At 48.2% G+C, this 14,506-nt stretch overlaps 4 protein-coding genes across 4 annotated transcripts; 3 read left to right on the top strand and 1 right to left on the bottom strand.

Annotated features, from left to right (window-relative positions):
* Positions 1–1,208: 1,208 nt before the first annotated feature.
* On the top strand, positions 1,209–3,637 carry AKAW2_20371A (uncharacterized protein; the record flags this gene model as incomplete). Its single annotated transcript, XM_041685076.1, has 5 exons — positions 1,209–1,502; positions 1,565–1,790; positions 1,856–2,271; positions 2,330–2,494; positions 2,546–3,637. 5 exons carry the CDS (start codon positions 1,209–1,211, stop codon positions 3,635–3,637), a joined length of 2,193 nt encoding a protein of 730 aa, XP_041539197.1.
* A 767-nt stretch (positions 3,638–4,404) lies between these two features.
* AKAW2_20370S (SET domain-containing protein) lies at positions 4,405–6,579 on the bottom strand (the record flags this gene model as incomplete). Its single annotated transcript, XM_041685075.1, has 7 exons — positions 4,405–4,743; positions 4,815–5,376; positions 5,429–5,655; positions 5,702–5,746; positions 5,798–6,163; positions 6,217–6,288; positions 6,340–6,579. The coding sequence occupies 7 exons, from the start codon at positions 6,577–6,579 to the stop codon at positions 4,405–4,407; spliced, it is 1,851 nt and encodes a 616-aa protein (XP_041539196.1).
* Positions 6,580–7,069: 490 nt separating this feature from the next.
* AKAW2_20369A (anion exchange family protein) lies at positions 7,070–9,083 on the top strand (the record flags this gene model as incomplete). The annotated part of the gene is made up of 5 exons (XM_041685074.1): positions 7,070–7,275; positions 7,333–7,688; positions 7,741–7,916; positions 7,970–8,177; positions 8,242–9,083. 5 exons carry the CDS (start codon positions 7,070–7,072, stop codon positions 9,081–9,083), a joined length of 1,788 nt encoding a protein of 595 aa, XP_041539195.1.
* Positions 9,084–11,667: 2,584 nt separating this feature from the next.
* AKAW2_20368A (trypsin inhibitor-like cysteine-rich domain-containing protein) lies at positions 11,668–12,009 on the top strand (the record flags this gene model as incomplete). The annotated part of the gene is made up of 3 exons (XM_041685073.1): positions 11,668–11,745; positions 11,800–11,928; positions 11,977–12,009. 3 exons carry the CDS (start codon positions 11,668–11,670, stop codon positions 12,007–12,009), a joined length of 240 nt encoding a protein of 79 aa, XP_041539194.1.
* Between the last annotated feature and the right edge of the window lie 2,497 nt (positions 12,010–14,506).

Raw genomic sequence — 14,506 nt, 5'->3', positions numbered from 1 at the left:
TGAGGAAGTTTGGGTGGTGCCAGAGATGCAGAACTGCAACTGACTAAGAGTGGCAAGTGCGGGGAGAGAGCCAGCCAGCATCGAGGATTAGAGAGAGTCAAGCCAGACTGGTGCTCTAGTGAAGGACCGTGCGACGTCGCGCGTCATGATAGACCAACTAGATGCCTCCAGGCTGGCCGTATTACAAAGGGGGTTTAGTGAAGACACTCGTAGCGAACTACTCATTGCATAACTCTGGGGGTTCCTTCATTAGTGACATTCATTGATTAGTAGCAGTTATTATTCATCATTTAACCCCCCACTGCTCCAGACCCGATCACGTGGGCGGGTGATGACCTGACCAGCCCTTTCTCTGACAATTGTCATCTTTCCATCGGCGATCCTCCCACACTGGATGACGCACCTGGTGAAAGGCACGGGATGATGGCCGATTAATAACTGGGAGAGGTCCAGAGCTCAGAAACGTGCAGAAACCTCGTTCGCAACATGTAGATAGAGTGTCTGGGTAGCTGGTCTGGCTGTGGAACCGGCGGAACGATCCAGATTCCGGGGATTACCAAGCAGCCGCACCAATCGGGCCACCAGCCCTAACCTCTTGAAACCAAGTCGGTGGAGATAATGATGTTCATCGGCTTGGCCTCTTACCAAGCAGCGCGTGTCCAGAACCGCTTGCTGAAGTAACCCACGCCTAACCCACGGCCTTGGCATGCCTGCAAGCCACCCGCTCTCAGCGCATTTCTATTCGGCTTGCAGCAGGCACAACACTAAATCTCCGAAATTGGTATGAAGCGAAGTCATTAGTAGCCTATAGAAATCCCATGTGCTAACTCAACGTGGGTGTACTTTCCGATTAGCCTCATGCAGAAGGTACTTGTTCTTGTCACCGAGTACCAGTTTGTCACTTATTGTGGTGATCTCTCTTGATTGAGCCCATTGCGTTCCTCGTCTCATCACATCGAGTGATCAACATTGCATGACCCTGGTGGAGCCCCTTCGTCTCCCCAACAGGAAGGTCCGGATTACCAAGTCCCGACGCCGTTTGGCTGTAAATCGACTCAAATTCTGGATTCGTAGCTTAACTAAGACGCGTGGGCTGTTTACCGGCCTCGCCATGGAAGCCGATATAAGGACCCGAGGGGACTCCCCTTGGTGAGGCTTCTCGGAAGATCCCAGCATTCTGAATTCTTTTCGTCTTCGTTTCCTCCGCCATGCGTCATTTCTGGCTTTTGCCAGCTGTTGCTGGTATCGCTGGGGCTCAATGCCCCTACCTGTCGGGTAAAATGAGTTTCACTCAGGAGCAGGACAATGCTGGCGATACCATTGAGGTCACGGAACAGACCATTGACAACACTCTCTATGTTAATGATACCGGTAGCTACATGACTACCGACTTCGGGACCCCGATCTCCGACCAGTACAGTCTCAAGGCCGGTCGCCGTGGACCTACCCTGTTGGAGGATTTTATCTTCCGTCAGAAGCTCCAACGGTTCGACCATGAGCGTGTAAGTATAGTAGCTGCCACAGTGTGTAACAATGAATTGACCAAGTTTTCTTGTTCAATTAGGTTCCCGAGCGTGTCGTCCACGCCCGTGGTGCCGGTGCATATGGTACTTTCAAGTCCTATGCCGACTGGTCCAACGTCACGGCTGCCGATTTCTTGAGTGCCAATGAAAAGGAGACTCCGATGTTCTGTCGCTTCTCTACTGTTGTCGGTTTCCGTGGAAGTGTCGATACCGCGCGTGATGTTCACGGTCATGCTTGTCGGTTCTACACTGATGAGGGTAACTATGGTATGCTTTGTATCACAACACACAATAATAATTGTCGTACATGCTAACAATTGTGTCCCTACTAGACATCGTCGGAATCAACTTTGCCCCCTTCTTCATCCAGGATGCCATCCAGTTCCCCGACCTTGTTCACGCCATCAAGCCTATGCCCAACAATGAGATCCCTCAGGCCGCGACTGCTCACACTTCCGCTTGGGACTTCTTCAGCCAGCAGAGCACTGCCCTCCACAGTGCCTTGTGGCTGATGTCTGGTAACGGTATTCCTCGTTCTTTCCGCCACATGAACGGATACGGTGTCCACAGCTTCCGCTTTGTCGCTGCCAATGGCACCTCCAAGGTGGTTCGCTACCGCTGGAAGTCCCAGCAGGGTGTTGCCAGTCTGGTGTGGGATGAAGCTCAGGCTGCTGCTGGTAAGAACAGCGACTACCACCGTCAGGATCTGTACAATGCGATCGCCAACGGTCACTACCCCAAATACGAGGTTAGTCCCCAATCCGGCTCCTGTTCACTCATGATCTCGGTCGCTGACAATCCTCTAGCTGCAAGCCCAGATCATGGATGAGGCTGACATGCTCCGCTTTGGCTTCGACCTCCTGGATCCCACCAAGCTGGTCCCTGAGGAGGTTGTCCCTTACACTCCTCTCGGAATGATGGAGCTCAACGCCAACCCCACCAACTACTTTGCTGAAGTTGAACAGGCTGGTGTATGTATCCCCCGTTGCTTTAAGCTTCAAGTCAACTTCTAATTTCTATAGTTCCAACCCGGCCACGTCGTTCCTGGCATTGACTTCACCGATGACCCCCTGCTGCAAGGCCGTCTGTTCTCCTACCTGGACACCCAGTTGACCCGTCACGGCGGTCCCAACTTCGAGCAAATCCCCGTCAACCGTCCTCGCAAGCCCGTTCACAACAACAACCGTGACGGCTTCGGTCAGCAGCAGATCCCTACCAACAACTGGGCCTACACACCCAACACCATGAGCAATGGCTACCCCATGCAAGCCAACCAGACCCACGGCCACGGCTTCTTCACCTCGCCCTACCGCTACGCTTCTGGCCACCTCATCCGCGAGCCCAGCCCGACCTTCCACGACCACTGGTCCCAGCCCGCCATGTTCTGGAACTCTCTGATCCCCGCTGAGCAGCAGATGGTTGTCAACGCCATTGTCTTCGAGAACTCCAAGGTTAACAGCCCCCACGTTCGCAAGAACGTTGTCAACCAGCTGAACATGGTCAACAACAACCTTGCCGTCCGCGTTGCCCGTGGTCTTGGTCTTGATGAGCCCTCCCCCAACCCGACCTACTACACCTCCAACAAGACTTCCAACGTCGGTACCTTCGGCAAGCCCCTCCTGAGCATCGAAGGTCTGCAGGTTGGCTTCCTCGCTTCTAACTCTCACCCCGAGTCCATCAAGCAAGGTCAGGCCATGGCCGCTCAGTTCTCTGCCGCTGGTGTCGACCTGAACATCGTCACCGAGGCCTACGCCGATGGTGTCAACACCACCTACGCCCTGTCCGACGCTATCGATTTCGATGCCCTCATCATCGCCGACGGTGTCCAGAGCCTCTTTGCCTCTCCCTCCCTGGCTAACCAGATGAACTCTACCGCCACCTCTACTCTCTACCCTCCTGCCAGACCTTACCAGATCCTGGTCGACTCTTTCAGGTACGGTAAGCCCGTGGCTGCTGTGGGTAGCGGTAGCGCTGCGCTCAAGAACGCTGGTATTGATACCTCCCGCTCTGGTGTGTACACTGGCTCGAGCGAGACCACCGAGAAGATCGCCAAGGAGGTCCTGAAGGGACTCTACACTTTCCGCTTTGTGGATCGGTTTGCCATTGATGAGTAAGGGTGTTGTACATGTACTCATGATCATCATTGATTGTGATAGATCGCTTGATCGATAGATTTATTTAGATAGATTGTACTAGAGTGTACATATCTCTACTGATGTGTTGTGTTGCTCTAACACACGTTTATGAATATATATATTCCTTTCTTTGTGAAAGCTTCCAGTGTATCAACAACCAGTAGCCTTTTCGATTGTCTAAATATCTATGATTTTAGACTCCTCGAATGGAGAATGGAAAGTACGATTGCGACATAGATTGTGGAGAAGATCAGTGGTATTGAAGCCAGTGAGCAGGTTGCTGTCAGAGAGATGTATTTTTCGGGCGCTGCGGATGGTTTGGGTGATGTTTATTGCTTTTGCGAGGTTGGTGTCGGTGGTAACACTGTTTGTGAGGGATCATGATTTAAGGAAGGAGAATGAGGGGGCAGTATTGCGGGTGGTGAGGGTGACTGGGGATCGTCGGGGACAAGATTTAGGGGTTGAGATGCAAGATGTACGAGATGGGGAGGTACAACAGTGAGGTGCTCGAATGACTCCATGGCAGGAGATTAGGCGTTGGGAGGTGATAGGGTATCTCGAGGAAAGTTATATGAGACTCCCTGATTGAAGTTGCTATCTACAGGGTTATATTTATTGTGGTTGCCATTCTTGCTCTTTATCCTCTGTTATCGCATGTTATGGGTGCACTAGGTCCCTGAATCCGGATCCGCTGAATGTTCACTCTCTGACGCCAAATCAGGACTGTGCAAAGATACTAGTAACCGCTATCCCTCCCTCCCAGCAAATCGACAACATGACTCCCCACAAAGACATTTCTTGCTCAGCTGGCGCCAATAATTATCCGAATAGTCGACAGTGATTTCAGTTCCTGCCATAATGCCCCGTGAGACCACAATTATGCGCTCCATGCCCCTCCAGTAGAACCGTTGAAATTGGCTATTCGGTCGACACGAGTGGTTGATGAATCGGGTGAAATTGCCCATCTGCCCCTGATATATTTGATATGTTCGACCACGTGAGCCACCTAGCATCACGTCTACTCCTTCTATGCCGTTTGTGATGAGGCCTGTGAATTCGCCGATGACGGTTCCGCGTTCGAAGTTCTACTTCTGCGTCAGTAAGTTGCCAAAGAGAGGGGTGCGCTATGCTCAGGTAAAGAAAACAAATAACTCACACACCGCGCAATAACGCCATTGTTCTTCCCAGTCGACGTCCGAAATACCTGGACTGGCACCGGATGACGAACGCCACCGAATAACGCTGGAAAACACAGGCATTGATTCTTGTCAATCTCATCTGACTGCCTTGCTTTGCATACAAGACACAGATCGGGATCTAGCTCCGGGACATGACGTGGATCATGATTTCCAAATACAGCGTGATCTAGTACACACACGTCGATGAACTGGTAATGAAACCCTTGAGGAAGGTTGAGATGTGCGTATGTTGAAGGCAGAGGGACAGCTACTTCCTCAGACATGGTTACCCACTCATGCGGATGGCCGTGATATGCGATCGAGTTATCTTGCCTGATAACTTGCAGCAGGTCCCGCCATCCCGGGTGAAGAGTGTCAGCCGCTACCTCGAAGCTAGATCGCAAATGCCGTAGGCGGGTAAACAATCCTTCCCCGAACTCCGTGCGATACTTGCAGAATCGATATATGCCGGTACTTGCGAATATGAGACATGCCCAGCCGCCTGTGTCCTTGATTTCTTTGTAACCGCGCCAGATAGCCCTATGTATGCATTAGTATTGCAATCAGTCGATGGGAGAGGCGAAAGCAGTACATTCGATTACGAAGATCCTTTTCCTTCCAATCGAGAACCATGCAAGCCTCCTTCAGAGCCATCATTCGCGCATCTGTGATTGATAGTTGGGGTTTCTCTAGTCGGATAACGGCAACGCGTGCTTCGAAACATTCTACCCAGTATGCTTGGACGATCATTTCCAGAGCACGGGAAGATTGGCTTTGGTTGTAGTATTTCAGACATAGGGTGTTGACCTCTCGAAAGACCTTCTCCTGTTAGTCAAGCTCATGTTAATGCTCTCGGGACGGTTACCTCAAGACTGACACCGGTTCGGATGTCCGTATTGGATTGTATGATCTGAATCCTGTTAGCCTTTGTATCATACTTCCTTTCCTAACAGGATCATACCGAAGGCAGACGACTCAGCTTTACAGGCGAATGTAACTGTCGCCATATCCCTGCTATAAGCTTATCGGCCGAGGTCGGTTCCAGAACAGGCAACGAATACTCCTGCCGTGGGTTCTTTCGTTGCGGAAAGCGGGTGTCACTGTGGACCTGTCGCACAGAAGGCTTGGATCCACTGGAATCGGCAGCGGCCGCTGAGGATAAGCTTTCGTACTCACAATCAACTGATCTGTCTGGATGAATGGTGGTCGCCTTTGCTGGTCGAAGGGCGCTTATGGTTTTGCGCCGCTTGTTGGGGTAGCTCTGAGCGTCCTCGTTATCACGGCATTTGTTGGAGTCAATGGTGGTAGTAGCATATTCTGTGCTAATCTGTAAAACCTGTTACTCGAATCATTGTACTATTGGGCACCAAGTAAGCCTACCCTAGAGTCAGGCGTTGAGACCGGAGTGAGTGGCAACGGCACTGCCTTCCCACTTCGAAGATCAATGTGTCCCTAGGCAAAGTCAGGCAAGGTCGGAATCGTCGGTGAAAATCTGATATTTACCAAGGTTAACCTGCTTCCTTGCGCTGAACTTGTCTCCTTATGGACTAATGAAGCTTCAATTCTGAGGAAGAGCTGCGAGTCGCCATCTTCTTCTGAGCCACCGTCCTTACTTGCACGCTTCTGCTTCCTATCCTGACTCTGCCGGACAGCCTGTACGGCCGACTGAAGATGCGCCGGAAAGATTGGGTTTTGAAGGATGTTCGACAACTGTGAAACAAGGGGTAGTGCTACAGAGTCCATTATCCCTCAACAATGGCTTATTACTGAAGATACTGAGATCATACTATTATGAAGAGGGTCTTTACTCGGCTATCGGCTACCTCTGGGATGCCAAGAAGGGCAGATTCTGCTCGGGCAGAATTGCTGACTAAGTTTCTCTCATCGCTCAACCCAATTATCCAAGATAGTTCTTTGCTCTAGCAAGGTCGACAGGACGATAATATATATTTAGAATGTGTGGGTTAGATAGCAGGTAACATTAGAGTCAGGTCTTGTTCTCTCCAAGGTTGCGAGCAGTATGTTGTGTTGACGCATCATCCAAGGGCAGTTGACCGTCCACCCCAACATGAGAACTTTCCCTCTCGACCCTACAGAATCGGCTAGATCGGTTGGGAGATGTGTAAAAGCGAAAGGGTTTCAGGTCTGGCACAGGCCCAATAATCAATAGTATAAATAAGAGACCGTCTTTTCCTACCGTCCCTGTCCTATACATGACAATAATCAAACCACCATGCCCGACACCAAGTACCTTAGTAGGCAGAGTCCATATACTTACTCTTATGACAACCGGACAGGATGGAGACGCTTTCGTGTTCTGAATCCATGCAGAGGCATGTATCACGATGTCCGTCGGCGACTTCCCTACTACTGGAGTGATATTCGAGATGCGCTCACTTATCGAACCATTGCAAGTACCATTCGCATATACTTCATTAAGTAGGTTCTAGGTCCCTGAATACGCCACTTTGGTATTTTTCTTTCTAACAAATTCAGTATTCTCCCGGCTATCGCCTACACACTGGATATGTATCGCCGAACCGGAGAGTTCTACGGCATCAATGAAGCGCTGTTTTCCTCAGCACTCGCAGCTATGGTGTTCAGCGTCCTGGGCGCACAACCACTTACTATCGTCGGTATCACTGGACTAATATCGCTGTTCAACTACACTATATATGATATTGTAGTCATATACGAGCCCTCCATATACGCTAACTTCATGTGCTGGACTGCTATCTGGGCGGCGATCTTCCATTGGATTGTTGCTGTGTGCAACCTCTGCGACTATATGCGCTATGTGACCGACTTTTCATCTGAGTCATTTGGCGCATATGTTGGGATTATCTATTGCAGTAAGTCTGATGGAGACTAGTTTTTTGCAGGGATTAGTACTAAGCCGAGCAGTAAAGGGCGTCGAAGAGCTCGTTAACGAGTTCACTGTCTACGGGCCGACCGCAGGCTTCATGAGTTGCATGATCGCCATTCTGTATTTCTTCACAGTATACGGACTTGAGTTGCTGGGCTCAAGCACAATCTGCCGACCATGGTTTCGTGGACTACTGGCTGATTATGCTTATGTAGTAAGATTTACCCCTTATCCAATTCTGATGACCTTACACTCACTCTCAACCAGGTTGGAACCATCTTCTGGGTAGGATTCGCACATATCCCTGGCAACCTCAAGGAGACCGGTATCTCATTCGTGCCCATAACTCGGGCATTTTATCCGACACAGCCGCGTGGTTGGCTGATTCATTTCTGGGAGTTGGAGACAAAATGGATATTTGCAGCCCTACCTTTTGGATTCTTGGTCATGCTGCTCTTCTATTATGACCATGTAAGTCAGTCAATCCCCAGTCAACATGACATTCACTTTCCCGATTTTCGATACTAACCCCGAAACAGAATGTCAGCAGCCTTGGTGCTCAAAGCAGACAATACCCCTTAAAGAAACCAGCCGGCTTCCATTGGGACTTCTTCCTCTTAGGCTGCACCACCTTCATCGCCGGAATCACCGGCATCCCAATGCCGAACGGCCTCGTCCCACAGGTACAACCCCAACTCACTTTTCCCCCACGTACACAAACCCCATACTAAACAATCTACCAACTCAGGCCCCCGTCCACACCACGTCCCTAACCGTCACCCAAACAACCCTCCACATCATCCCCACCTCGAACCCAGACGACTCCGGATGCACCGAACTCCGCAATCCCATCACTACCCTCACAGCTGTAATCGAGCAACGCATCTCCCACTTCTTAATGGGCCTGGCCATAATCGGCACCATGACAGGTCCCCTCCTGATAGTCCTACACACCATGCCGGCCGCCGTGTTCGCGGGTGTCTTCTTAATAGTAGGCTGGGGCTCCATTGAATCGAACGGTATCCTGCAAAAGATCATCTTTCTACTTCGGGAGGACCGGTTCATCCCGCGAAATGAGGAATTACTCCGTGTTCCGAAGCGGAAGATTGTATTTTACGTGATGTGCCAGGTTGTGGGGGTCGCTGCGTGCGTGGCTATCTCTCAGACTATTGCGGCCATAGGGTTCCCAATTCTGATTATAGGGTTGATTCCGTTTCGGGTGTGGGTTATGCCGAGGTGGTTTGGAGCGGAAGAGTTGGGGGTGTTGGATGGGTTGACGGCGGATGGGGAGGCGGTTTTGTGTAGTTTGGGGGGTCCACCTAGGTTTCCTGGGGAGGAGAGGATGGTGGTGGAGGGTGAGAGGCAGAAGGGTGGGGAGTGAAGGGGGGGAGCTTGCTCCGCTATGAGGCTGGATATAGTGCGAACAAGGGCTACTATATAATATAGGGTTTGTCAAGACGCGATATGCAGAATGACAGGATATATCATGTCTGTTTTGAGACCCCCAAACATTCCGCAGAGATATATTACATGAACGTCGCGTTGTTATCTTTATATTCTAACAGCCAGGCCCTGCTGTATTCATAACAAGCTCGTATTAGATTGAATCAATTTATTCAACACTCAAAATGTCCAACCCGACCATGTCAGGCAAGATTTCCCATAACCTGGGGTCCCATATCCAGTCTTGCCCGAAATCTGAGCAGTTAATCCCAAAGGAAAGATGTTTTGATTGACCCGTAAATGTACGACTGCTATTATCCACTCTGTTGCGCGGGGTTGTGGCTGGCTGCGATGTGCGCACCGCTGCATTAACGAGAATTTCCAGCAGAACTGCGTAGCGCCTAAATATGTGGATATCGCCTGGGGCATTTTGCTTGATGCCATCAATGACCTTCAAAATAAGACTTAATGAACTGCCGTCAACTTCTTCATTTCTTCTGAGGGTGGCCTGGGAATCAGTAGTATCGAGAATGAGGCAAAAGCTTGAAACTTGCCTTGAGTAGTTATATCGAGGCGCAGAATATGTATAGCCGGCATCGAACAGGGGCGATCCTAAAACACTTGACTGATGAGCAGGTTTGGACGACGAGTTCGAGCATGTTTACTGAAGCTTCAATTGCCTCTTCAGCAAATTGCGATAAATGGATCAAATAAGAATCTGTGGGACAGACTCTGGACGATGTCTCAAACTTGTGCGCAGCAGAACTGATTCCACATAGGCGGATGTAGTATTACTCAAATGTCAAGACAGGCTCCACGAAAAGAGAGATCTGATTAACGAGCACATCAGAATTGAGGTGGCTTTGTAAGGGAACAAAAGGTATGGTACCCAACCGTTTGACCAACACAGAGATACCTTTCCAGCTATCGAGGCCTTGCCTGAAAGCCTCCCAGGCTGCAATAACTGATATCGAATACACTGGACTTCGAGACCACCACAAACAAGGCTTTATAGGTTTCTGGCACGATCTAGACAACACCCGCTTCTCGGTACTCATCAATGCCCTGCAGCGCCGGGCATCCCAGTCCGAAGGCGCAATAAAAACCCCTACGTGGTAGTTCAAACTGTACTGGCGTCAGGCGACGAGAAGCAACTACGCGAAGCGGTGTTTCGAGCGGTGGCGAGGAAGATCTTAAACATTATTCTATTGCCGCGGCCGAGGTTGAATTCGAAATTGCCATTGAGCGAGTAGGGCATGGATAGTATATTCTCGGTGGAATGAGCCAGTGTATATTCAGTTCAATGGTTATGAATGCCCCGTTTTTGACATAGATGGATTCGGCGACGTCAGTTTTGAGCATTTCTGAGATTGTGGTGGAGGAATTGGGGAAGATTACGGGGAAGATTATGGGGAAGGAGGCGGAGTAGGAGGTCCTCGCATTTGGTTATTTTGTGATAGTAATTCTTCTGTCCAAGATGCTGCACCAATTTTAAATATCGTGATTAAACTTCGAGGGTGAGAGGACAGTGTAATCTATTCTGTCGACCAGATATATTATCCGACGAGTACACAAGCGGTCTTATTTGTTCCTGTTATAGCGGCGGTGTGATAAGGAGCGGGGTAGGAAAAGCAATTGAACTCTGTCACGGGTGCACATATCTCAGCTCTCGTTTCTTTTCTTATAACGATAGCACACAGCAGGGGCAACGGACGACTGGCTGCCATTCTTCATACGCTACTGGTGGGATCTCCTTACTCGTCACTCCTGGTTTGACTTGATTGGTTTTGCTAGGTGGTCCCAGATAAGGGCCTGGTTCATTCTCGAGCTTACTCGTGTAGGCAACACTGCATCACTATCATACCTACAAAACAAAAGCTTTCCACTTGGTAAGAGCCCGTTGGCCTTTTTCAAGTCTGAGGAAACCAGCTATCAAGTAAGGTTTTTCTTCTTTGTGACAAAGTCTCGTTATTGGGGCGGGGTATTTTGTCGATCATCAGAGGCATGTTGTACAGATGCCACTAGTCTATAACCGGGTGCAGAAGACTCATCCTTGGGTACCCAGCCTCCTCGAGCTAGCAGATTCCTCGTGACTTCATACTTCTCAGAACGCCTATTTCCATTCACCCGGGAAGATGGGTTATGCACAATGATGTTCACTTTCAGCAGGTAGTGTTGTTTTGTTGCTATTTGACAAGCTAGCAAACTGCAAAGGCACCTCTTTTCACACTATCAGGCCTTATCACGCGACATTCTCAAGCAGTCTGTAAGCTCTCGTCTAGTTAGTTGATGCCTTCACAGCTCAATTGTCCTGGTTACACGTGGAGGAATGTGATAAACCTCATCAGCATGTACATGCATTCCCGAAGGGGTGAGTTATGCTGACCGGGCCGTATAATCCTGATCCTGTCATCATGCCTAACAAAGATATAAAAACTGACAATTTCCGCCAGGCCTTACGGGGACACTGGCATATTACTTGAAGAACGGTACGAAGATCCTGTGATCTAAGATATATCATTATGAAGAACTTTTCATTCCTCTTCGCCGTTGGAGTTCTAGGTACTCTGCTTCCGACTGCTGCCGCACAAATCGACTGTGTATGAACCTTATACCCTTGGATAATTCTGTTCTGAAAGCTGAATTTTATGTAGGGACTGAACGCGGAGTATACTACGTGTGGTTCTGCATGTCCCCCGACATGCACTTCTACAACGGAGATTGGATGTCTTATTACATGTGTGATAGGATGTCAGTGTCTCGATGGCTATGTCTTGAGTAGTGTGAGTCCCCTACCATTGATATACATTATCTCAACTAACCTTGTCGAGGCCGGTGAATGCATTCTTCCATCAGAATGTTAGAAGCTGAGGGCATATACTGTTATAGGATTGAGGCGAGCTAGTGTACAGAATACTGTAGCCGGAAGCTATTCCTAGATTGGTTAATTGTTTGATCACAATCTATCTCTTTGAATCTGCACTGCATATTAAACATATAGCCATGCTAAAGTCTGCATTTCAAATGTGTAGTGTGCTGAGCAGGCGAAAGGTGTTTCACAAAAGGCACCAGAGACCCAGTCAAGTGCCAGGGCAGGGTGCAACCACATAGGCGACATTGAGCTTTAATCGAGTATATAGGAATATATTTTTGATATAGTATACGAAAAAAGAAAAAAGACAGAAAAAAAAAAAGAAAAAGGAAAAAAAGAAACCTTGTAATGCTCCATTGACGACTTCCTCGTTTTATATGACACATTTTCCCATATTTCCAGGACTTCCGCAGTCAATCATTGTTATAGAAAAGCATAGAGCAGATACTATTGATCCGACAGCATTTCTATTTGAGTTCAATATCACAAGGGACACATTTGATCACATATATTGAATGCTGACCCGCTTCTGTACGCCACATGTTACATGATCGACAATTATTAACTCTGACAATCAACTTTCATCACACATCTGATCCTTATCACATAACCTTCGAAGGCCTCAGATTATGACCATTTTAGTTCACCATCTTAAATACCCCTCAACCATTGTTGCACAATGTGGTATGCAGTCACCCTGGACTGCAAACAGGAATCAGTCCACAATATTATATCCGAACATTTGTTCATGAAGGCTCTGTCACTCCTCTTTGCTCTTAGTTCTAGGACTCCCCTTCTGACGGGTGCCCAGCGATGCCTAAGATCATTACATACCTAAACCAGCTACCAAGTTCACAAGTTATGAGGTCATGATCAGAGAGATAATGCACAGTGGTCAAAATGTGGCTCAACATGTCCCCCGAGTTGTGATGACCCAGAGCCTCTCTACCTCACCTACAACTGTGTGATAGGTTGTACATGTAAACAAGCTTATGTCGTGGACAGTGTGGGTACCCTACAATACAATTAATATGAATTCTCTCTGCTAATCTGGCTCTAGACTGGGGATTGTGTTCTTCCAGAAGATTGTTAGGTGGGATATCCTGCTATAGTAGAAATACATCAGTTCTGTCTCATTTATTCTTTCTTTTCAACGTAGTGGTGCGTGAAGTTGTGAGTGTAGATTGAGAAAAGTTGGTATAATTACGCCAACAATTAAAGCCCCTTATTTTGCACTTTATGAATACGAAATTATTTCTACTAACCATGGGAGGTATCATGATATCAACGAAATGCTACTATGAGCCACGGGACATCCTAACAATGACCACGACTATTCGAGAATAAGAGAAGCAAGGATGTATATGTATTCTTGTTTACCGAATCAAAACATTAAATTTGTAAAACAAATCCAAACATGGGCGTCGAGCTTCTGTATCTTGAGTAGGTTATACCCCTGGCAGTAATATTACTAGTAGACTCAGAAAGTAGATGAAAAAGCTCGCCACACGTAGGGGTTTTTGGCGGAGGTAATAGAGACGAAGGCATCCAGAAATATGTGTCTATATATATAATTTTACTCACTATCAGACAACATAAGACTTGGAATCACTAGTAGTGATTGACCTGAGTAAATACTAGCTAACAAGATAAGTAACAGTAAGACCGGTGGTCAGGGGTTGTTAGTGAGAATAATAGTTGGCAATATTTGCCCCGGTTGCCCCATTTACAATCTTTCAGCTCGTACTCCACCTTCAGCTCCGGCTCCACCTCCAGCCTCAGCTTCAGCTTCAACCCCTCTCATAATATATTCCTGCCAATGAATGACTCTGGAAATCTTGGCTAATCTCAAGAAAATTCGAATGGCCTGGGTACACGTATTGACTTCCACACATGCACCCACTTGTGGCAATGTACTATAGACACTATCACATAGGTGTTTTGGCTAAGAGCCATCAGTTGCACAAGCGGGTTCAGAACTTGGTGCAGTAGTGTCAAACTGGAGATGGAAAAATAGGTCAGATAAGATATAATTTAGAGAAATCCAGACACGGACTGACCTCATACACATGATTCAATATTTCCTTGGTACTAATCGGCCCTGCAAGAGATAAAAACAGTACTTTGAAAAATAGAATAAAGCCTAAAATAATAGACGCCATGGCTAATCATGGTTCAGAAAATACTGGGTCAGCTTCCCAAAAATTATTCTGATATATTACCCGATGGGCCTCATAAGTTTTGCCACACTGACATCTTAGCCCGCAGCATATGAGACTCCCCACTTTCGGATTATTTTTCCCAATCAATGAGGTTATCCAGCGCCTGAAAACAGCGCCCGCAGTTTGTGAGCTATCTACTCCGGATACTGTGATGGTACGCTATTGTAGCGGGCTGTCTGACATCGCAGGACCACTAACAAGATCAATATATTTCATCCGAGTGCGAAAAGATCGTTAGTGCCATCTATTGGCCCGCTCGTGGCAAAT

This window comes from Aspergillus luchuensis, chromosome 2 (genome assembly GCF_016861625.1).
Source record: "Aspergillus luchuensis IFO 4308 DNA, chromosome 2, nearly complete sequence".
Lineage (NCBI taxonomy): Eukaryota > Fungi > Ascomycota > Eurotiomycetes > Eurotiales > Aspergillaceae > Aspergillus > Aspergillus luchuensis.
The sequence above is the reverse complement of the archived record's forward strand: the minus strand, read 5'-3'. Positions and strand labels throughout refer to the sequence as shown.